We start from the raw sequence: 24,476 nt of genomic DNA, 5'->3' as shown, positions 1-24,476 counted from the left end.
CAGTGGGGTTAGTATATTCATATGCTATTTTTCTAAACTTTGTTTTGGGTCCACTCACCCTTTTTGTTGTTTTGCACCCCCAGGCAGTAGACGTGCACAGGAAACCACCACCGGGCCGTTTCCCATCTTCCGCGCCTTTCTTTTGATGTAGGATTTTCGTTTTGTAAAAGGATTGATTCCTTGTAAATTCTTAGTAGTTGCTCTGATATTTTGCCATAGATTGAGAATTGAACTGTTGGAATGTATATATACGTATGCTGGCAGTTGGTTGTATAAATATATATACTTGTTTGGCAGGTAAAAATGTTTTGGTATTGAGTCAGTTACAAAGGAAACTCTGCCGGTCTTTCGGTAGAAGTCAACTTTGTTATTTTTATCGTGTTTTGTATAGAAGGGCAAATAGGTCATTTGTGCCCGACATTTGCCAGGTGTTGGACACGCACAGAGTCTGGCTCGAATTCCAAAACAGAATTTGAATCGGGTCCTGTCACACATGATCATAAGTGCACTTATAAAACAACATTACTTACCTCCTTTATTGGAAGAACACATTCCCCATCCTTGGTATAGCACGTATGCAAAAAATAATAATTCATTAAAAAAAAAAAAAAAAAAAATTGTATGTTACATACGTATTAAACTCGCGGTAAGGAGTAAGCATTTTCCCAAGTGAAGTAGAATTTGTCATGGTAATTTTGGTCAATCGAAAGGTAAGGTAGGGCACACGTGTTAGAAGATATGTGGACAAACAACAACCAAAAGCAAAACCAAAAAACACCCAAGTCGGCGAGTCAGCACGAGAGAATAAATAAAAAATAAAAAATAAAAAATTGTAAACCCTTGAGCCTGCCTCGCACAAAGTCGCACTTGCACATACCCGTTGTTTTCAGTCGCTCATCTCATCTCATGCTCTTCATCCGCCATTGAGGGTTTCTATCGAAGCTCGATCTCTTCGAGTCGTCATCCACTACCTACCTGATAGCCCAATCCTTCACTCATATCTCCGATCTTCCACTCTTCAGCCGCCGTTGGATTGCTTTGTTGCAGGTGTGCAGGCAAGCTTCAGATTTCATGACTTTTTATTCTTCTAGTTTTCCGATTCATGAAATTTCCTAACTTTGTGCAATTACTGGTGATTTGTTGGCTGGGTATAAAGCATAATAGCTTTAATATTTTCTTTTTTTGTTATAAATTAATTGTATGCTGGTATTTTTGTTGCCCATATTAGGATATTTTTGTTGTAGTCCAATAGATTTTGAATCTTTTTTTTAAATTTATTTATAGTAATTTTGAATTATGAATGGAAACGTCCTAAAATTGGTGAAGTTGCTGATCAGTGTTTTAGTTTAAACATTTTTTTTTCGTTGTTAAATTTTTTTGTTTTGACTAGTAGCTTTAGTATTGAGAGGTTTAAATCTTATCTTGTATTGTATGAGTGGGGCTTTATACTGCTAACATAAAAGTGAGGAACAATGACAAAACTATGGTAATCTCCTTTTTAAATGGGAGGGTTAAGGATAAATTACAACATTGTTTTTGTTTTCTTGATATCTATTGGTTGGAAGATGAAAATTATACCAAGCAAAGTGTCTTTGTACATTACAGAGAAGAGAACATTATCTTTAATTTGGTGTCTGAGCTCTGACAACTATAAACTTTATTAGTTTTGGTGGAAATTGAATTTTATTGAGCCTCTCAATTTATCTTTTCATTTTGTGTTCGTATTCATGTGATGATGTTAAATTAAAGGGGAGGGTTAAGGATAGATTGCAACATTGTTTTTCGTTTTCTTGATCTCTCTCAATTTCAGTTTTTATGGGGGCCAAGTGAAAATCATTACAGGTAAAATGTTTTTGTAGACTACAGAGAATTAAACATAATTTTGGCACTAGTATCTGAGCTCTGATTGCTACCAATTTGAATTTTTGTAGGGAAATGACTATATTAAACCCTTCTATGTATAATGTATGCTTTCAATTTAGTTTAATATCCATGAGAAAATGAAAGTTTATTTGAAATATTATAAGAAACTAATACTTCCTGCTAAAATGTCACTCTGCAGAATACAGACAAGCAAGCATTATCTAAGCCCTGTGTCTGACCTGTAAAGATAGATTCGTCCGATCGTAAGCGAAAGAAAGCAGCTTCTTCTATCTGGGCGGCAGATCGCACGAACAAGGATAAAGAGAAAAGTCAAGCCACCAACAAGAGCAAAAAGACAAAAATGTCCTCGTCGGCGGGGAATCAGGTGAGGGCATCCCACATACTGATCAAGCACCAAGGTTCCAGAAGAAAGGCCTCATGGAAGGATCCAGAAGGTGCCATCATCAAGAACACCACCCGAGACTCTGCAGTCTCTCAACTGAAGGCCCTCCATGATGACATCATTTCCGGCAAGGCCAAGTTTGATGACCTCGCCTCTCGCTACTCTGATTGTAGCTCTGCCAAACGCGGCGGTGATCTCGGTTAGCACCTAACTTTGAGAAAGTTCAAAATTATGGTTTAGGTTTACAATTGTGTTTTGTCATTTTAAATTATCCCAATAAAGGCATTAAAATGTGGGAAATCCAAACAGAAAACGTGCCCAAAACTGCTTAGTTACAGACTGCAGTATATTATCTGAAATATGAGCTTTTGATTTTTTTATTTGAGAGGAAACATAGTTTGGTGGACCAAAATAATTACAATTCTTGTGGACAAGGTGTTCACTACAAACCAAACAGCTAATGCAATAAACCTTTAGCTATCAACAGTGAAAAATCTTGGTAAGAATAGCTTTCCAAACCCTAAGATAGCCAAAGATGGACCAAAGCTCCAAATAGGCCAATGCCCAAAGTAACATTTAAAACATTACGTTATCAGTTTATCCCATAAAAAATTTCTCTCTCCTCTTATGGTCTTCAAATTTTTTAAAATTCTTCAAAGTACAACACCCCAAAAGTAGCCATCACCTCCCAGTTCTGCAACACCCCTGCCTTTTTCCCTCCACCAAAAGCCTTGTGCCTTTCACACAAAAAATCTGTGCAAGTCGTTGGAATTACCCAACTTTGCAAAAGAATGACTTCCACCGGATTAGTTATGGATTAAAAATGAAAATTTCTTTGTGTTATTACGTACGTATTGTCTAACTACTGTTAAGTAACATGTTGATGAGTTTTACTTGTGATATTTTCCTTCTCATCTATAGTTGCTAGTCATGTAAATTATCTTGCTGGAAAGAGAATAGGCCCTACATAAGGTCTGTATTACCATGATCTTATTCCTCAAATAAGATTTAAATTATTGCTGAGATGCATGTCAAACTATTGCTGCAGGTCCTTTTGGCAAGGGCCAGATGCAGAAGCCGTTTGAAGAAGCGACATTTGCTCTCAAGGTTGGGGAGATAAGCGACATTGTGGATACAGATAGCGGAGTTCATATCATCATGAGAACTGGTTGAGCACTGAAGGAGTGAAACTTGTTGATATTTGAGTGAATCCAAGTATCTTTTGCAACACAATTTGTTCCTTATATTAATGCCTATGGCTGGCAGCCAACTCTTATTGTACGAAGTGATGGTGACTCTTTGATGTTTGAGTACCGAAAGATGGATTTAAGCACCGTTTCTCATGACATTGTTATTCTGCGAATGTTATGGTTGTGGTTCTGGATTTGCTATAGAATGTTTTATCTGTCTCTTTGCGTGTGTTCTGAATTCTGATGGCAAATAATGTTGTTTTTAATTATAGTGTCGCTACTTCCGCCATTTTTCCACCCGCCAAATTTCAATTCTAAACAATAATAATCCTCTCTTCCTACGTACCATTGTATCTTGACAACATTTTAAGTAACAATAGGTGCTTGACAACATTTTAAGTTACACGGTAGTATCCAATTTCCAATACCCTCTCTCTCTCTCTCTCTCTCTCTCTCTCTCTCTCTCTCTTTATTATGGGTGAATTGTTGCGCTCCTTGGTTATGCGTTAGTGTTGGATCTTGTTTGGACCAGCTCACTCTCGATTTTGGGTTTATGCACTAAGCAACCTTTGTTGTGGTGTAAGAGCATCTACAATGGGCTCCCTAAACCACCTCCTTAGACAAGTTTTAGGGAGGAATCGTAAAAATGCAACTCCAACCATGCTCTCTATACACCTCCTAAAATAGGGAGTCCTCTAGGAACTCCTAAATCTGAAGAGAAAGAAAGGACTCCTAGTTGCTTCCTATAATTTAATGCTATTTTATTTAATGAGTATTTCAAACCTTTATTTAATGCTAACTATTTTTTTTTAAATTTTTAATAGAGATGGACCAATCAAAAAAGAGTTATAGCATTTATGACTCTCCAAATTATGGAGTATGGTTGGAGTTGAAATTTATTAGAGACCTCATAAAATAGCTTTCTTATATTTTTAGCTAAATTTTAGCTAAGAAATAGAAAGCATCATTGTGGATGCTCTAAGAGTAAAGTGCTTCTACACTTGGCAGCCTCCATTGTACGGTAGCAGTAAAGTGTGTTAGTCCTCGGCAACTTCCATTGTGTTGTAGCGGTAAAATGTTTTGTACTCGATAGTCTTTGTTATTGTTGGGGTGATTTAGGTGGTGTGGGCCTTTGAGAGACAATCTATGAAGAGCACTTACCGCGAGGGTTCAGAATGGGGAGCCAAGCCCAGGATACTTTCAAGGGAAACTCAACCGCAGAGAAATCTTGTTGTGGTCCTGCTGGGCCAGTGTCACAAGAAACACAAGATGTCAAGTGTGTGCCTTAACAAAGAGGAGATCAGTAATGAATGAGAATGGAGTGAGGGAGAGAAAATCATTGTAACGTTATATAGGAGCAGTTCAAATGGGAGATTATGGTCATTTGGCTTGTGTTTTTCACAAATGGGTGGATGCACAAATGTAGAAGCAAACTACGACTAAATAGCATAACTCATATATACCTAAGCACGAATAAATTTTGGTCGTGAACTTAGGAATAGACTTGTCTGTATAAATAGTTTTCTTTTCCTTGTATTTGCGTGGGCTTGCGGCATGGCATATCCATCATCACTGTGTGTCGTGCTTGTGCATGCATCATATGATATTTGATTGCATGACATTTCTTGGACTCTGGAGGACTAGACTACACCATACTAGATTAGCAAAAGGCCTATATTTTATGTGCAATTAAGGCATAATATGGATATTGTTGTCTAATTTGGAGGATGAAAGTGGACTATTCATAAAAGGTTATGATTAAAACTTATCCCTCATAATCTCAATATTTCAAGGGAATTAGGGGGGGATATGTTTTAGTTATCAAACCTCTTATAGATAGTCTCCATTCTTCCTCCAACTTAGGCAACATATCCATATTATGCCTTAAATGCACATAAAATATAGGCACTTTGCTAATCTAGTCCAATATGTTCTAGTCCTCGCTATCAAACAAGCCCTAATAGTTATGTGATAACAATAAGGTGTTTTTGCAATTAGTAGTGCAATAAGAAGAAAGGTGAAAACAACGAAATAAGAATTGGAAACTGACTATTTTTTTTTTGGTGTGAATAATTTGTCCACGATAACTAGAGTCTTCATATTTTTAATAAAAATCTTCTTTGATTTTGGATAGTAGTCTAGTCTATCCCCCAATTAACAGGACCTGCCCCAAATTTCTTTTTTAATAGATTGAACTTGTTACTCTCCAAATATGTTTTATCATCTTATGAAAGTTTTATGAGTTCTAAGTAAAATTACTTTAAAAATAACTACGTTTTTATATTAGATGGGACATATGAATGAAGATTGGTATCAGGAAAAGAAAGAAAAAACATCAACTTGATGTGCAAGGTTATGAATTACAACGGACGATACTTGACAGCCAAAAGTCTGAATCAAAGGACATATAATGATCAGAACTCCATCATCACTAATTTTACTCGAAAAAAGGAAAATAAAGAAAGTAGGAAACATTTAGCAAAAGAATTAAGAAAGAAAACTATATAACTAACCAATTAATTAGTTGAAAACTACTTATAATGGCACAAGACCTGCATGCCAGTCATTGACCATAAATAGGCATTTTCCCCTGGGTGTACACTGCTAAAATATGAAAACTATGAGAGAATATTTGTTTGTGGGAATTTTGTGTATTCTTCTCCTTGTAGGAGATCATATTTATAATACAACGAAATCTGAATGGGCAAGTAAATAATAAATTCCTAAATCTATTTACAGTAGTAAATCAGGATTTAAAGTAAATCAATTACAATTATAATAGGAATTCTTGGTGTGTAAGGAAATTAAGTCAATATCCACAAGTCACGCCAACACTCACCCTCACGTTGGTGCATAGATGTCGCCAATGCTCAACTGATCTAATGAATTGTGGAATGCTTTACTAGAAATCGCCTTTGTCAAAATATCCGCCAATTGATCCTCGGAGTTTACAAAAGGAAACTGAAACACTTTAGCCTCAAGCTTCTGTTTGATGAAGTGTCGATCCACCTCAACATGTTTAGTACGATCATGCTGAACCGGATTCTGTGCAATGGCTATAGCAGCCTTGTTGTCACAAAAAAGATTCATTGTGGATGTAGGTTTATACCCAAGTTCAGTAAGCAACTTTCTTAACCAAAGAAGTTCACAAATCCCTTTAGTCATGCCTCTGAACTCGGCTTCTGCACTGGATAAAGCTATTACATTCTGTTTCTTGCTTCTCCATGTCACCAAATTACCTCCCACGAATGTGAAGTAACCCGATGTGGATTTTCTATCTGTTACATTACCTGCCCAATCTGCATCTGAATAACCATCAATATTTAGATGACCATGCTTTGAGAACATAAGTCCTTTTTCCAGGTGCAGACTTCAAATATCTAAGTATCCGAAGAACTGCATTCATATGGTCTTCACTTGGAAAGTGTATAAATTGACTGACAACGCTCACCGCATAAGCAATGTCTGGTCGAGTATGTGACAAATAGATCAATCTTCCTACTAACCTTTGGTATCTTTCTTTGTTAGTTGGAACTTGATCCGGATATTCTCCAAGATGATGATTCTGAACAATAGGAGTGTCCGCAGGTTTACAATCTAGCATTCCTGTGTCTGTCAACAAGTCCAAGACATATTTCCTTTGAGAGAGAAATATGCCTTGCTGCGATCGAGCCACCTCAATTCCCAAGAAATACTTGAGTCCACCTAGATCCTTCATCTCAAACTCCGTAGCCAGATAGTCTTGTAGCTGTGATATTTCCTGTTTATCATTCCTAGTAATAATCATATCATCAACATAGATTATTAATGCTGTTACCTTCCCTTTTCGATGTTTCAAGAACAGAGTATGATCTGAGTTGCACTGTTTGAAACCATTGTTCTTCATTGCCATGGTGAACCGTCCAAACCATGCACGTGGTGACTGTTTCAATCCATACAATGCTTTTTGTAACATGCAAACTGTTTCAGTCTGAGTAGTATTATATCCAGGAGGAATGTCCATGTACACCTCCTCCGTGAGTTCGCAATGTAGAAAAGCATTCTTTACATCAAACTGATGTAGTGGCCAATCCAAATTAGCTGCAAGGGACAATAAGACTCTGACGGTGTTTAACTTTGCAACTGGAGCAAAGGTTTCTTCATAGTCTATACCATAGGTCTGTGTGTACCCTTTTGCCACAAGTCTTGCCTTGTATCGCTCGATAGATCCATCTGCATTGTGTTTTATAGTAAACACCCATCTACATCCGATAGTCTTTTTTCCTCGGGGTATAGTCTCCAATGTCCAAGTCTGATTTTTCTCAAGAGCTTTCATCTCCTCTTTTATAGCTTGGACCCACTTAGGATCTTTCAATGCTTCAGAGACCTTGGTTGGAATATGGATAGCAGACAACTGATGCACAAAAGCCTTGAATGGTTCAGACAGCTTCTCAGTGGATACATGATTTGCAATTGGATACTTGGATGTCTTGCCAATATCAGGTGAATAACGGTTTGGTGGCTTCCCACGATTTTGCCTGAAAGGTAATTGATATCCAATAGTTTTATTATCTAAATGCACAAGTCTAATAGGAGTAGTTACCTCAAGGATATTCTCAGGAGATTGGTCTGTTGGTACTATTGAGTTAGAGGGGGGTCTTCATCTTGTTCTGTATTGTCTGTAGGTGTGAGACTCGGATCAGAAATATCTTCGCATGAATCAGGTGGGTCAAGCAATTAATCGCTATGAATGGGCGATTGGTCGCTTTTCGACAGAGAGTAACTCGTGCTTAGACTCAGGATGATCAATCGTTTCTGTACAGAGGAGAATTTCTTTATTTTCCAAGTTGCTCCAATTCTACTCTTCACTTCGTATCTCCCCCTTAAGCGTAGAATTGGATGATGGGTCATGGAAAAACAGCTCAGATTTCAGAAAGGTCACATTCAAAGTGACATAGGTTCGTTGGGTAGGAGGGTGATAACAGCGGTAGCCTTTCTGATAAGTGGCATAACCCACAAAAACACAACGAAGCTCACAGGGATCAAGTTTGCTACGTATATTTTTGTGTAGATGAACGAAAGCCACACATCCAAAGATTCGGGGTGTGAGTACCAAAACAGAGAACAGAGGTCTGTGTTGTGCAAGCACCTGTAAGGGAGTTTTAAAGGTCAATACACCAGAAGGCATACGGTTGATCAGGTGAACTGCGGTGGCAATAGCATTGACAGGACCCGATCCCAATTCCACTTTGGAATTCGAACCAAGCCCTGTGCGTGTCCGACATCTGGCAACTGTCGGGCACAAATGACCATTTTACCCTTCCTGCTACAGTTACTATGAAAACTTTCCCTGGACTCCTGTCGAAAATTCGGCAGAGTCTCCCATGTATTTTGACCAAACCCAAAATTTTTCCACCTGTTAAACAAACAAAGAAATCCACACCAACTGCCAGAATACTTCACATAACCACTAATCCACTCGGTTTCTCAGTTTCAACTAGATATCAGAGCATTTCTACAAATTTACAGAACTTTAAGAAATTTACAATGAAGTCTTACACTTTGTGGTGGTGTTGCGGAAGCTGGGAATGGCCTGGGTGGTTTCCTTCGTACTTCTACGGCCTGGGGGTGAAAAACAGGTTTGAAGGTGTGAGTGGACAAAAAATAATGCTCGTAAAAATAATTTAGAACATAATAACCCCCGTTTAGAAATAAATAGGGATGTAAATCTATGGTTGACTATATTTCAACACGAGGTATTCAAATAAACATAGATAAATATATTGATGAATATACTCATATAACTGAACAAATATATAAAGATATAAAACATGCATGAATATCGAGGAAGCTGGTATACAATAACTGAAAGAAATAGCTGTATAAAAATGCTCAAAATCCTTTAAAAACTACCACCTAATTGTACCCTGTAACATCCGTCAAATCCCCTGGCAGGTCTCGGCGACACAAAGTCTAACCGAGCCGCAAACTAGCAGGATTCAGGGGACTATGGTCAGCCTAATCCGCCGGCAGGTCTCGATGACACCAAGTCGACTCGAGCCGCTCTGGCAAGATACAGGGGACCGTAGTCAGCCTGATCCGCAATCCTAGCAGGTCTCGGGGACACAGAGTCAGCCGAGCCGCAATTCCTGACAGGTCTCGGGACACCAAGTCTGCCGAGCCGCAAATCCTGACACTCACGGTCCGAGCGTCCCCGAAACTCGTGAGGCAATGTCAAGTGCACTGACGAAACTGAAATTAGACTGGATGTCCGTAGACATCGGTCCAACTGTGGGTAATCACCAAATAAAAAGCGGGTACATGGTGGTTTTCAAAAATAAATAACTTTAGAAAAATATCTGATTAATAACTGCAATCTCAATTCTGCTGCAATCTCATCTGATTTGAACCTCAAACTCTGTTTCTATAACTTTTAGTTTGCGTAACTAAGCAGCATAAAATTAGAGAAATGTTACTGTACTAATCATGCTCGGAAAGCATCCGATCAAAACTTATTCAAAAGCAAATAATGAAATTTGCTTATATAAACTCATTTATAAAACTTAATTATATAAAATCAATATAAAATTATTTGTGTAAACTCATTTATATAAATCATTTATATAACTCATTTATATAAAATCCTTTATGAAAGAAAGTCCACTCACTGCTGGTCCGAGCTAGCTGGACCTCTTGAAAGTCCCTCCTGTGGTTCTGTCGGGCCTCTAGCGCCTGATTACCCATAAAGATTAAATTAATAAAACTGCTCAATAAAAGAATTAAATTAAACACCCTGCCCCCGGCTTCTAGAAATACGTGCACTCATTTTAAAATCACTCCTATGCCCACATTAGCCTTTCAGACAATTAGAACGGTCTTGGAAGACCCGAAAGCTTACTAAGCGATAAATAGCCAGACCGGCCGATCCGAGACCCCGTGGGGTCCACGATCTCCGATGGCCAATCTGGGATTCTCTAAAGGTTCCTTACAGAGAAAGAACCATGTTCCGCAAATTTGGTCAGAAACGGATGGTCGGATTAGCCAAAATCGCCTTATCGCTTAAAATCCAAACCCTAGCCTCAGGGTTCGCGTTTTCGGAGTATCCGGGACTCCGACTCGCAATCCGTCGAATCCTACACGATCCTGGAATCATGTGAAACGACATATCTGAATTTGGGTGCGATCCAACGATTCGACGACACTGCACCCAAGGATCGCGCGATATGGAAAATCCGTTTGGAGCTCAAACGGACTCCAAATCGAGATCCGCGAAATCCTATGCGCTCATGACGACACGAGGATTGTAAAACTACACAGAGTCACCTCACCACCCTCACCCACGCGCCGCCACATGCGCGGGCAGATTGGGTGTCCAAAGCGATACCGGGTTGTCGGAAAAACTCGGAACCAAGACTCCAAACTCCTATCCTAGGTACAACACCCCATTTGGAGTCACTTTTGTTCTTGGGCATACCCCAAAAAGTGGCCGATTTTGAATTCGCAAATCGAGTGTTCTAGAATGAAAATCGATCAAAACCCAGCCAACCATCAGTTAGGGCATGAAAAATAGCTGAGAAACCATACCTTACTCGATCGATTTGGTGGAGAATTGAAGGAGAACGAAGAGCTGGAAGTTCGAACTGAAAATCGACAGAAAATGGCAGATTTCGGCGAGCTCCGGCCACGGCAAAGGTGGCGACGGCTCGGGGAAGGACGGCGGGTGAGTGGTGGTTCTTTTGGTACCGACGGCGGAGATCGGCTCGACCTGTGGGGGTCAGGCCGACGTCGAGAACGAGCGGAGGTCGGGGGAGGAGTCACGCAGGAGGAGAGAGAGAGAGAGAGGAGAGAGAAACTGACGGGGGAGAGAGAGAGAGAGAATAGATAAAAATCAGACATTTTCTAAATTACCATTTTGCCCTTCGCGGTATTTTGACCGTATTTTCTTCGTTACAACTCCGATTCGAGTCTACTCCGTGTCTACGGACTCGTTTCGCCGTGCTTTACGTAACGGCGCAAGTGGAATTGCCAAATTCTTTCTTGATCAAAAAGTTAACTTTTTCCCTATTAAATAATGTGAGGGCAAAATTGTCTTTTTGCTAGAAGATATTAATCTTACTTTTTTAGATATTTTGTTACTTTTTTTTATAGATATTTTATTTTGGGTTATTACAAGCATCATCCCAGTGATGGCGAGGAACATGAGCGCCAATCAGAAGTGCTCTGGCGGTTTCAAGAAGATGTCGATTCTTTCGTTCAGCAATACCACTTTGTTGCGGTGTCTGAGGACAAGTCGTCTCATGGATAATTCCATGTTGTTGGAAGTAAGTCTGAAAGTCATGATTGACAAATTCTCCACCACTGTCTGAGCGAAGAATCTGAATTTGAGCATTAAACTGAGTTTTCATTTGTTTGTGGAAGGACTGACAAACGGGAAAACACTTCGTTTTTATTCTTCAGCAAATAAAGTCATGTCATCCGCGTACAATCATCGATGAATGTGACAAACCATCAAATACCAGAAAGAGCAGTGATAGGCGAAGGTCCCTAGACATCAGAGTGAATTAACGTAAATGGAGTAGTACACTTGTTCGTACTCAACGGATAGGGCACACAGTGACTCTTGGCTAAAATACAAGTATCACATGTGAAGTCAGAGTCCTTGAAACTTAAGAATAAATCTGGTATAAGATGCTTCATATAACTAAAAGACGGATGTCCCAATCGACGGTGCCACAACCAGATTTGCTTTTGTTTGCTATCAAAGGGATGTGTCACACTGTTAGCTACGCCGTGACTGAAGTCATCGACATAATATAGCCCCCCTCTTAGTACCACGACTAAGAATCTCCTTAGTGTGAATGTCCTGAAGCAAATAAAAACTCGGGTAAATAAGTACACAACAATTCAATTGTTCAGTAAGCTGACTAACTGACAACAATTTAGTGGATAAAGATGGAATAAGTAAAGTATTAGACAGTGTGAGAGAGGATGAGAGTGCAACAATGCTAGCCCCTGTCACAGGATAAGTAACACCATTGGCATTTGCAATACAGGTTCGTCGAGGTTGTGTAGTATTCAGAAAATCATCAGGATCAAACGTCATATGATCAGTTGCACCGGATTCAATTATACAGCTCCTGGAATCAATCTTATCGGAAGTATGGAATCCATAACCAGTGCCATTACTGGTGCATTGTCCTCAATCTGTAAGAGTAGCCCACCAATCAGGGTAGCCATCTGATTTAAAACAAGTCTCATAAGTGTGTCTCGGATCACCACAATATGCACAATCTGGTCCATGTGTCGGGGTCGTTAGTCTAGAAGTCATAATCTATGCAGCGGAAGATGCATAGGATACAGGTTGAGTAGGAATTTGGATCGGAATCTGAGCCTGAGTCGGGGCCGAAGTCGGAGTCAAAATCGGGATCGGGGTATGAATCAGAGACAAATTCGGGGTTGGGGTCATCATCGGAGTAGGGGTCGGGGTCGTCTTAGGAGTCGGGGTCGGGGTCGTTGTCGTCATAGTCGGGGTTGGGGTCGGGGTCGTCAAAAGTGGATCCTGATTCTGGATCAGGTTCAGGGTCAAAGTCTGCATCTGTAGGAGCGGAGCCATCTGGGCACTCAACTCAACGATGGTTGGTTGAGAATGACAGAAGGAGTCAGTGGTGCTACCTCCATGAGGGTTGAAAAAATCATCAACCCCCATAGCGGCGGCCGGGGGTTTGAAACTAGAGTCAGCAATTCCAAGATTGCCGCTCTGATACCATGCTAAAATATGAAAACTATGAGAGAATATTTGTTTGTGGGAATTTTATGTGTATTCTTCTCCTTATAGGAGGTTATATTTATAATACAACGAAACCTGAATGGGCAAGTAAATAATAAATTCCTAAATCTATTTTCAATAGGAAATCAGGATTTAAAGTAAATCAATTACAATTATAATAGGAATTCTTGGTGTGTAAGGAAAGTAGGTCAATATGCACAAGTCACGCCAATATACACTCCTAATGGAGCATTCAATGCAAGAATCAATTCAAGTTCAATGCAGTACCTTCAAACATTTAATGACACCTCCTTGCTCCTTTGTTTGTGCTCGCTGCATTGTTCGTGGGCACCAAGCAATGCGAAAACTTCTCTACGTTTGATTATAGTTGAATATGTTGAGTAGGGTGTACTTATTAAAATTATATTTGTTTTATAATTAAATATATCTTTTTTGGTCGTTTTATATTTGGATAAATTAGTAATTCAATAAATAATTTGGTGATAGGATGTACTTAGTTAATTTTAGGATTCGTTTAGCATCATTCATTCCAAAATATATTACAATTACTAATTTCATGTTGAACAATATATAATTTGATCACCAAATAGACATATATATACAAGTTATTTCACCAACATATAATACTTTTCCAAGCTTATCGTATGAGTTTTCAATTTTGAGTCAATTTAATCCTTCAAATGGCTGGGTATGTTTAAAAATTTGAACTAGTTTTCAAAATTTTCCAAAAATTATGAGTTTTCCGAAGTAGAATGAATATTGAAATTCCAATTTTTTTTGAATAGGAATGAGAATAGAATTTTTATTCCGATTTTTAATTTATTAGAATTTGAATTCCCTGATTTCGATTCGACCCGACCGAGCCCCTATGTAAATCCAAAATGGTGTACACTTTGAAGGCACTAGATGAAAAGTAATTTATTTTTTCCAAAAAAAAAAGAAGAAGTAATTTTGAGGAAGATGTCTTGTTTCCAACAAGAGAATGATTTGCGATAGATATTTTTGGTAAAAGGATTCAATTGTCATCGTCAATTTCCAATTACCAATCAAATGTAAGTGGGGAAGTAGCATCACTCGTTAATTAATGCAACTGAATAATTGAAAGTTAACTTAACTCTGTACTATTAATTACCAAAAAAGAAACTTAATATTGTACGACAGATTACAAGGATTAAAATTTTTTTTTTCTTCAATATTTTTACTTTAAATAAATATATAGCTCAATCCTCGGCTCAATGGCTCGAAAAATTATCGTAAAGTACAATAGTATGACCACGTTATATAACTCGTCTAAGTGTTCAAAAATCATCATTTGATACGCACCAGCTGGGAAAATTTGATATGAACAAAGCAAGCCTAAAATGCCCCGTCACAGCTGATCATTTTCCAGTTTAACTACCTTCTCATTTATTTATTTATTATTTTAAAAACTAGTGTAAAATGTGAAATTAAGGTAAAAGACGTCTGTCGGTCTTACCAATGCAGGCAGCAACATGAATATGAAGCTGTCTCTGTCGTTTTATATCTTGTGCTTGTCTTTTGGTCTTTTTGGGGTCATTTGGCACAACGGACTGTCATGGGCTGGATTAAATCCTGGGACTGTCTCGGATTAGTTCGAATTGGCCTAAGCTGGATTAAGTACTGACCTACGTTTGGTGCTGCGTCGGACTAAAAAGCTGGATTGTAAAAATAGTGAAGACCTATGTTTGGTGATGTGTCGTCGGACTAAAAATATTTATTGTAATATTTAAATTTAAAAAAAAAAATTCTGAATTTTTTTAAAAGCTAAAATTATCTTAAACAAAAAAACTCTTCAGATGTAGACCCAACTCAACCTCCCCATTCTTTTTACTTTCTTTTTATCTTTTTTTTTCCCCCTCTCTATTTGTTGTTTTGTTTAAGATAATTAGGTTCATTGCATTGGAAGACGGTGAGAAAAGCAGAGGTTTTGCCTCCTATGGATCAAATCATCAATGCCTGTTGCGATTCCCCTCCCCACTGAAGCCATCTTCTCTTGCTCCCTAGAATTAATAGATTCATTCTTGCCTCTCTCTCTCTCTCTCTCTCTCTCCCCCCCCAGAAAAGCTTCAAACAGAGGCTTCAGCAAAGGTGTTCTCCCAGGCATGCCGCACATCCTCTTCGATCTTGGCAAGCCAGTGATCTAGGTTTGTTTAATTGCAGAAATTAGGTAACCCCATGAGGAATTAGAGCAGATAGAAAGGGCTCTCTAGGTCAATTGATTGGGTGTTCAATTAGGTATTGTTGTTGCTGTCAGATAGGGTTGGTGGTGGTGACAGTGAGGTTTAGTTCGGACTCGCAAGTTCAATATAGCGTGGGTGTTATATTGCGAGCCGCTTTTCAAGCTCGCTAAATTGGAACAGCGAGTGAGGGAGATTTTTCACTATTGGACTATATAATCTCATTTAAATTAGTCCCCTATCGTAATAAACATAGATTTCAAGTAGGGATGGCAAAAATCCCCGCAAGGGCGGGTCCCCGTCGGGTCCCCGACCCTAATGGGGGGAGATTTCGGGGCCAAATGGTTATCGGGTATGAGGATTCCCGAACTTAAAAAATCCCCGATGGGTATGGGGAGGGGATGGTATTGGCGTCCCCATCCCCGAATCCGACCCGAAAATATATATGTTTATGTTTAAATAAATAAATATATAATTATAATATTTATGTTTAACCCTAAGTTAACTTCTCTCTCCTAATTCTTCCTAATCTTTTCTAGAATTTCATATTGATGTGATTTTGAATAGTTGAGTTGAACTTTATAGTTAATTTGGATGTGTTGAATGATAATTTAATATGAAACTTAATGTTAAAATATATGATAAATTTTTTTTGTGCAAAAAAAATCGGGGATTCGGGGCGGGTATGGGGGATAGTCCCCCGACGAGAACGGGGATGGGGATTCCCCGAAACCTATTAAACGGGGATTGGTTCGGGGATGGGGGCGGGGATGGAGAGCGGGGACGGGGATGGTATTGTCATACCCGGCCCCTACCCGGCCCGTTGCCATCCCTAATTTCAAGTACTATTTAAGATAGTCCAATCCAGTGAAGCCTACCAAACACACCCTTTAAGTCTTGTAATAATTATTAACTCAACACGTCTTTATTATATCTTTCACTTTCATTTTCTTCCAACTTTTCATGAGGGATATTTTTGATTTTCAAAGAAAAAGTTCGTTTTTGGGTTGTGTTTCTGGTTATTGAATTGGGGATTTAGTCAGAGTTTGAATTGTGTGTAATTCTCTCAAGATCAATTCAACATATGGTTGTATTTGGTCACTTGAGAAGATTTACCCATATTTGACACATAGTTGCTTTGTACTTTTGTTTGTTCATCAATAATATACTATCGTTTATTTTCGAAAATAAAAAAGGTCCCTTTGGATGTTTTTACATGCATTAATTTTGCATTTCTACAACTTGGACAGGAAATCGAAGAGCTAAGTAATTATTAACTTCGCCTAGGGGTAGCCACCTTTATTTTCTCTCTTTCTAAGTCCTTTTCATATATCAGAAGTTGAATATAGAAGAGAGAGTGATATATATCCACAAAAGCCACTGCATTTTATATATCAGTAGTTGTGGAATTTTCAGTTGAGTAAGTAGTAATAATTATGAAACAGGTGAAGAAGCCTTTTGAGATTGCAGGTAGAAGCTTAATCGACTTGGTCTTCTCTTGGTCTCTTAGGAATGTTCTCGACAGAGATCTTCACAAACACCAGGTTTTTTTTTCCCAGTTATTTATCTCCTCATTATGTATATCTAGCTAGCTAGTGTTGTCAACTTTCCTTTCAGCTCATTTTTTAAATATATATTTTTTTGTTTTGAGTTATATAAATTTCACATTATTCACTTGCAGGTGACCAAAATTCCAGAGACATTTTCGACAGTGGCGAGTTACATGAAGTCATTCATTCCTTCACTTATTGAGGAAACACATGCTGATTTACTCTCAAACGTTTGTGAGATTCTATTTGTGAGATTCTAACTGTTGAAACTCCTAAGCATCATAGGCCTCCCAAAGACTTGTTTTATGAAGTTAAAGTTAGGAAGATGATTGCGGCCGAAAGTAATGCAGGGAAATATGAGCCGGCGGTTGGAGATATCTTTGCCTTGACAAATATTATACCAAAATGCATTGATGATTTGAACAGGCCTACAAATTTCTATCTTATTGCATATGTTATCGGATCAAAAGATGACAGCTCAGACAAGCTCCCAATACTCTCATCAAAGCCTATCAGTGGAGAAGGATACAAGCAAATAAAGAGCAAGAGAGAAACACTGTTTGCTGTCTATTTGATGAACATGAGCACAAATGTTCATGTATGGAAAGCGTTGAACTCAGAAGAGACAAACACCAATATCATTAAGAATGTGCTGCAAGTGCAACCCAATTAATCAGATGTATTTTTCTGTTCTCGTATCCTTAAACTCAAAGCAAATAGTCTATCCCTCACTAATCCATTTCATGTTTGTATCTTACAGGGGAAGAATTCTTGCACAATCTGTTTTTCCAAAGACATGTGCTCCCCTGACCTTTCTACAAAATGGCCCACATTGTGCTCTGATCTAAATGATTTCCAAAAGGCTGCAGTTTTAAACTGTATCAGTTTGAGTAAGTGTCATCACCATAATGCTGTAAAACTAATATGGGGTCCTCCTGGAACTGGAAAAACCAAGACAATCGGAACGACACTCTTTGTCCTCTTTAAGTTGAAGTGCAGAACACTAACATGTGCGCCAACCAATATTGCCGTGTTAGAAGTTACGGCACGACTCTTGAGGTTGGTTAATCAGACTCTTGAATATGGAGATATAATTCTATTTGGGAATGTGGAGCGGATGAAGATCGATAATTATAATTACCTTTTTGAGGTATTCCTTGATAGTCGTATTAGTATTCTGTCCAAATGTCTTGCTCCTTTGTCTGGTTGGAAACATTGGTTAGCATCCATGATATGTTTACTTAAGGATCCAGAGAAACTCTATTCCTTGTATTTAAAGGAAAAGAAGGAACAGCACAAAAAGAATGATGAGGACGATGAAGAAACTGATAATAGCAGCCCAGCGACAATAAGAGTGATCTTTTGACGTTTGAGGAGTTTGTGAAGAAAAAATTTGATTACTTTAGTGAGCATCTGAAAACTTGTATGGTAAACTTGTACACCCACTTGCCAACATCTTGCATTTCACTAGAGGTGGTGAGGGACATGATTATAGTTTCGGATAAGTTGATTAAATCTATATTGCATCGGGACGGTGTTGGTAATGAAAGGTTACAATCACTTCAAAAAAATTGCACTAAAATTCTTAAGTCGCTTCATAAATTTTCTAAAACTCTCTCAAAAGTCGATTAATAACTAAGGTGTTGTTTTTTTCCTTTGAAATTACAAATTTGCTCTTAATATTGACTCAAATTTAGATGGACATCTCAGAACTTGATGGTGAATCCCAAATTGACCTATTTTATATAGTTTGAGTCCTTAATTTCCCAAAAGATCTAGCAAATTGATAATTACGGTATAGTAAAGGAGCCAAACTGGAAGCTAACATTTGGACTAATTTAAATTCTCTCATTCTCCCCTCATTTTACCACTTGAGCATTTGGGTTTCGAATTATATAAAAATTAGGCCCAATTTATTATAGACTCAATTAGTCACATTTTAGGCCATACCCAAATTAGGACCAAAACCATAGCTCTCTTCCTCATGTAATGATTCAAGTTTGGCTTGGTTTCATTTTCGTGGTTGTCTCCACATTCTCAATTATTTGAGCCTTGTAATTTGGAAGTGTGCCTTGTGAATTAAGATTAAAAAGGGAGCGGAAGACTGAAGGTTCAAACCAAAAAAAAGAAAAAAGAAAATGTGGATTGTAGAGGATGATTAAAAGAAGGTCAATCATGGCAGGTTGGGAAGATTCAAGGTTCAGAGCGAAAAGCAAAGAAAAATAAGGAGCATTTCAGGGGATAGAACGAAAGGGAAGAGAAAATGAGAAGTCTAAATGTTTGATAGGTGGGAAATGGGGTTCGTTTATTTGTTTCAAATGAATGGACTTGTGTAGACAACGTTGGATTGGTGAAAATGGAAGCTGCAATTTTTTTAGTCTCGTTAGTTTCACTATAATAACCTCAAAATTGGGATTTTGTTGTTATTAATGTTTCAAAAATCATACAAAGTGGATAGTAATGTTGGGTATTTTATGAAGTTGGTTTTGTTTGGAAATAATGGAATTAAGTGAGCCCCAGGAGGTTAGAGAGTTCGTCGGAGAGGCGATTTCCGACGGCAGCATCCGGGAGAGGTGATCGACGCCACCCATGTAGATCGAAATCTGACTATCCCGTGAGCATAGCCAACAAGAATCGGAGTGATCCGAGCAGCAACGAAGGCATGGCGACGCTTTGAAGTTGGCTCATGACTAGTGAAGTCAACGACTTCAACTGTCGGTTTGAGCCACTTTCGATTTGAATCGGAACTTAAGGTAAGAATTAAAGTTGCTCTACTCAGTTTTATGTATAAGTCTTGAGCCGCGATTCTAGGATTGGTCTATCGTCGGAATAGTACCCCCACGATGGCTCTTGGCGGAGCATGGTGGGGGTTCTGAGTTGTAACCTTTGAGACAAGTTGTAGTGCGTGAGGTGGTGAGCACGGTGGTGTCCTTGATGTGTTGAGATTCCGTCGTTTGATCGAGGATCGGAGCTCACAAATCTAGACCATTGATCGAAGATGATCGGACCGTTGGATCATGTCCAACTTAATATATGTTGTAGCTAGTGTTGTTAGGAGTCTGTAGGTACCGACGAATTGCTGATCAGGTTTTTGGGTGCGTCCCGAGTGATGTCTATCTCACTTTGCGTGCAAGTGCACGATTAGTTAAGATAACTTGAGAGCACAATCATTATTGGATGTTGGAGTTTTGTGCTAAGCTGAGTTACGTACTTTGCTTAGGTACGGTTGGAGTTTGAATTGCTCATTGAGGATTGTGGGGCTAGAGTGCTCGTTGAGGTTTGAGATTGCAAATTGATTGAGTTGTTGAAGACGCAGCTTGGATGAGATGTGAATAAAACCTCTGGATTATGAGTAAGATCACAAATTATTATATTTAATATAATGTGGTTCCGATAATGTTAATGGATATAATTAACATGCTGTTGTGGATTTTGAGAAATAGTTTTTGTGTGAGTTTAAAATCATTTAAATGTGTTGATTTTAAATGAGTTTGGAAGTTTTTGCAAAGTGGATGGTATCTTTGGGAATGACCATATATGTTGCGATTGTATGGTGGTGTTCATGAATGAATGGCCACGTAAATACACACATATATATATATATATATATATCAGTCCTGATCTCTTGGACTACAGGGGTCCAAGAGATTTGTGGTCACTCATCGTTGGATGTAAATTCAACGGTTGAACAATATTTGATGTGGAAAGACATATTGATTTGAAGGATAGATGTGAGAATGCACTAACTCCTTCAATTGGAAGATAACCTTCAGGTGGTTGACCGTGGAAAGTAATTAGGGATTGCAGCCCTAGGGTGGAAGGCCCCAAAACAGTTAGAGCTCTAATTATCGCCATAGCGGATGTTCACGAGGGTAACACATAGTTACTTGGTTTCGGCGCAGATTTGTGAACATGCACTATTGTGTGTGGACTTTAGTGTTCGTGTGTTGAGAGAGTTGAGTGCATTCTCACATCCGTTGTCCAAGAGTGATATTTATGGGTTATGTTTCTAACGGATTTGAAACAGATTTTGGGTCAGCTGAGGACCGAATAATTCTTATAAATCAGAAGAATTATGATTGAGATGAAATTATTGATTTATGATTACCTTGGTTATACAAGGATTGATGTATGCTAATGAAAGTGCATATGTGTTGTATATTATATGTAATTGACATATTTATACTATTGGTTGTGGTTTACTTATACGAGCTTTAAAAAGCTTATCAGGTTAGTTCTTTGGTGAACCCGGTACGCTATTCGACGGTGTAAGGGCTAATCCTGCAGGGAATAGGAACTCATGACTTCGTAAGGAGCAAAAAGCAAAAGGAGTACTTGCAGTGTACACAGTTTGGTTTGACAGTGTTGGTGTTTAGATTTCCACTGTGTGTAATAAGCTTTGAGGAGTAGAATATGTAATATGTTGATTGTTCAATCTATTATATATGTTGCAATGTAATATTTGACTCGGATGATTATGTAAATATTGACATTGTGGTTCGGAACATGTGGTATTATATTATGAAAAAAAAATCCTTGTATATTTGTTGAAGGTTCCGAACTTCACGTCCCGGATCAGTTTGTTTGTAATAACTTAGTGTGTTATTTGTTGTTGGAAATTCGGGGCATGACATTCACTTCCATCAAATTGTATGGTTCTCTTGTTTCTTCTTCTTTCTTGGTTCATCGAAGCTATTTTTTGTTTTTTATAATTATTATTATTATTATTTTGGTTTTTACATTTTCTTTACTGTTTTTAGTATTGTACCTTGAAAAATGACAATTTTACCTTTATAATTAACGAAAAGTTAAAGGGTAGGCACAATTTCAGCTCAACAAGTGATGATGAGAGTGATCTTTTGACGTTTGAGGAGTTTGTGAAGAAAAAATTTGATTAAGCAACATATCTATATTATGCCTTGAATGCACATAGAAAATAAGTATTGCTAATCTAGTCATCCCTATCAAACAAGCCTTAACAGTGATGTGATAACAATAAGGTGTTTTTGCACTCAATAGTGCAATAACAAGAAAGGTGAAAACAAAAAGAAATAAAAATTGGAAACTGACTAAATATTTTTCTCATATTTTTAATAAAAATCTTCTTTGATTGGATAATAATCTATCCCTCAATAATCCAGTTATGTTTGTTTTACCTGTCAAGCTATTATGTGACAATTTTTCACATACCTCACTAATCCATTTTGTATTTGTTTCTTACAAGGTGAGAATTGTATAAGCTGCTCATTTTGTATCAAAGCCAAACCAGGAGGACGGTGAACGGGGTGAAAGGGTTCCAAGACAAGGCCTTTTCGAAAATGGTTGATGTGTTGAAAAGGTGTGGCAAAATAAGCTTGCTGGTGGCTTTGAACCTTTGCATGATCATCATGTGTTATGTGTAATATATTATTGTACGCATATAGAAGAATATCAAAGATTTGGCCTTGGATTGGTCCCTCTACTGTACAAGTATTCAAGTCGGATTCTCGGATCTGCCCAGAAACAAATTAATTCAATTTGTCGAATTTTCAGTTCATGTGTTACACATGTATTGACTTCGACCTAAGAAAAAAGAAGAAGAAAAGAGTTAGAAATATATATTTGTTTTGGAAACGAAAATGAATGAAATAGGACTGCATCTAGTGACGTAGAGTAATCTGATGTCAAACCATCGTGTGAAACCGGTGACTTCTGCATAACATGGGCAGTTGGCAGCAAGATGTATACATTAAACACAATCCGCCAATATTAAATGGACTGTCAATGATAAAGAAGGAAGTAAAGGAACCAACATGTTGACTCAGAAGTCTACAAGACTCTATTTTTTTTATACCAACGATATTAGAGTTTGAGGAATCAAACGTAAAACCTTGAGTGCAAGATTAAATGATCTTACAACTTGAGTTTGAAGCCTCTCGTCTATAAAACTTTATTTTAGAGCATCCGCAATAGTGAGGGTCATTTCAATTTTATTTCAATAAATTGAACTTTTGACTTGCAGTGATAAAGTTCAACTCATTTTAGAGATCAATAGTTCATTTCAGGAATCAATAGTTCATTTCAAAGGTAAATAAAATGAACTCTGAAAACAAATTCATTTCAATAAGCTGGCTTACCATAATAACTCTAAAGCCTTTCTCTTACATGGACAACATTACTTTTTACTTTTTATGTTACATTCAATTAGTGTAAACTAGCCTTTACTCTTTTTTTTGTTTTTGTTTTTGTTTTTCAAAGAAACTAGCTTTTTTTTATTTTATTTTTTTCACTGTTTAAAAAAAAAAACAATCTAGTTAATATATATACTAGCCATTATTGATTTGTAACAAGGCAGCCCATAAAATTGCGGTTTTTGTGACCAGAGTTGGCGGTATCCAAATTGGGATGAATTATGGCTTGAGTGGATATTTGATATTCTTGCTAATGATGTAAACCTTACTAATTCGTCTTTAATAATATTCTCTCATCGTTTGGCAAAAAAGAAAAAGAAAAAAAAAAAGAGAACGATTTGCAATAGATTTTTTTGGTAAAAGGATTCAAATGTCGTCGTCGATTTCCAATTACCAATCAAATGTAAGTGGGGAAGTTGCATCACTCTTTAATTAATGCAACTAAATAATTGAAAGTTAACTTAACTTTGTACTATTAATTAGGAGTGGGCTTGGTTTGGGTTGGTTCGGTTTTGGGCTCAACCCGAACACCAAACTGTAGGCCTCGGTTTGGCTATTTTGGAAACCGAAACCAAACCATAGTTGATGAAAACCGACCACTTTGATTAACCGAACTTGGTGGGTTGGTTTGGTTTGGTTTGGGTTTTTTGGCTTTCTGAGAGAGAGAGAGAGAGAGAGAGAGAGAGAGAGAGAGAGAGAGAGAGAGAATAAATAAAAGTGATGGAGAGAGGGAGAGATGGAGAGGAGAAGAAAAAAAAAGAGGGAGAGATGGAGAAGAAGAAGAAGAAGAAGGGGAAAAAAAGATAAAAAAGAGGGAGATGGGGAGAGAGAGTGAAGACATACATATGAAGAAGGAGAAAAAATAAATAGAGAAATGGGGACTAATGGAGACAAGACAAACGGAGAGATGGAGAGAGAATAAAAAGAAAAGATTGAAACTATGTATTATTATATATATATATATATTTCTTATAATAATACTATATATAATACTTTTTTAATACCATCGGTTCGGTTTGATTAAACCGTGGTTTTGAATATTGAAAACCGTACTCCGAACTATATATTTCAGTTTGGTTTGGATTCAAACCGATGACCAAAAAAAGATTGAAAAAAAATCGAACCAACCCAAACCATCGGTTTGATTTGGGCGGTTTGACCGAGTTAACAGTTTGAATGCCAATCCCTACTATTAATTACCGAAAAAGAAATTTAATATTATATGTACAGATTACAAAGATTTAATTTTTTTCCTTCAATTTTTTTACTTTAAACAAATATATAGCTCAATCCTCAGCGCAATGGCTCGAAAAATTATTGTAGAGTACAATAATAT

The 24,476-nt window shown here is 37.7% G+C and overlaps 2 protein-coding genes across 3 annotated transcripts; both read left to right on the top strand.

Annotated features, from left to right (window-relative positions):
• The first annotated feature begins 816 nt into the window (after positions 1-816).
• Positions 817-3,722, top strand: LOC117615430 (peptidyl-prolyl cis-trans isomerase Pin1). Of its 2 annotated transcripts, none has more exons than XM_034344509.1 (3): positions 817-1,047; positions 2,063-2,465; positions 3,315-3,722. In XM_034344509.1, exons 2-3 carry the CDS (start codon positions 2,225-2,227, stop codon positions 3,437-3,439), a joined length of 366 nt encoding a protein of 121 aa, XP_034200400.1. In that variant the 5' UTR covers positions 817-1,047; positions 2,063-2,224; the 3' UTR covers positions 3,440-3,722. The 2 variants fall into 2 exon arrangements, with proteins under 2 accessions (XP_034200400.1, XP_034200399.1); XM_034344508.1 differs by having other exon boundaries at positions 817-1,055.
• A 13,134-nt stretch (positions 3,723-16,856) lies between these two features.
• On the top strand, positions 16,857-18,336 carry LOC117615708. The gene is made up of 4 exons (XM_034344847.1): positions 16,857-16,964; positions 17,102-17,200; positions 17,248-17,628; positions 17,731-18,336. The coding sequence occupies exons 1-4, from the start codon at positions 16,857-16,859 to the stop codon at positions 18,334-18,336; spliced, it is 1,194 nt and encodes a 397-aa protein (XP_034200738.1).
• Positions 18,337-24,476: the final 6,140 nt, after the last annotated feature.

This window comes from Prunus dulcis, chromosome 1 (genome assembly GCF_902201215.1).
Source record: "Prunus dulcis chromosome 1, ALMONDv2, whole genome shotgun sequence".
Classification (NCBI taxonomy): Eukaryota; Viridiplantae; Streptophyta; class Magnoliopsida; order Rosales; family Rosaceae; genus Prunus; species Prunus dulcis.
This window is presented reverse-complemented; position numbering and strand designations above follow the sequence as displayed.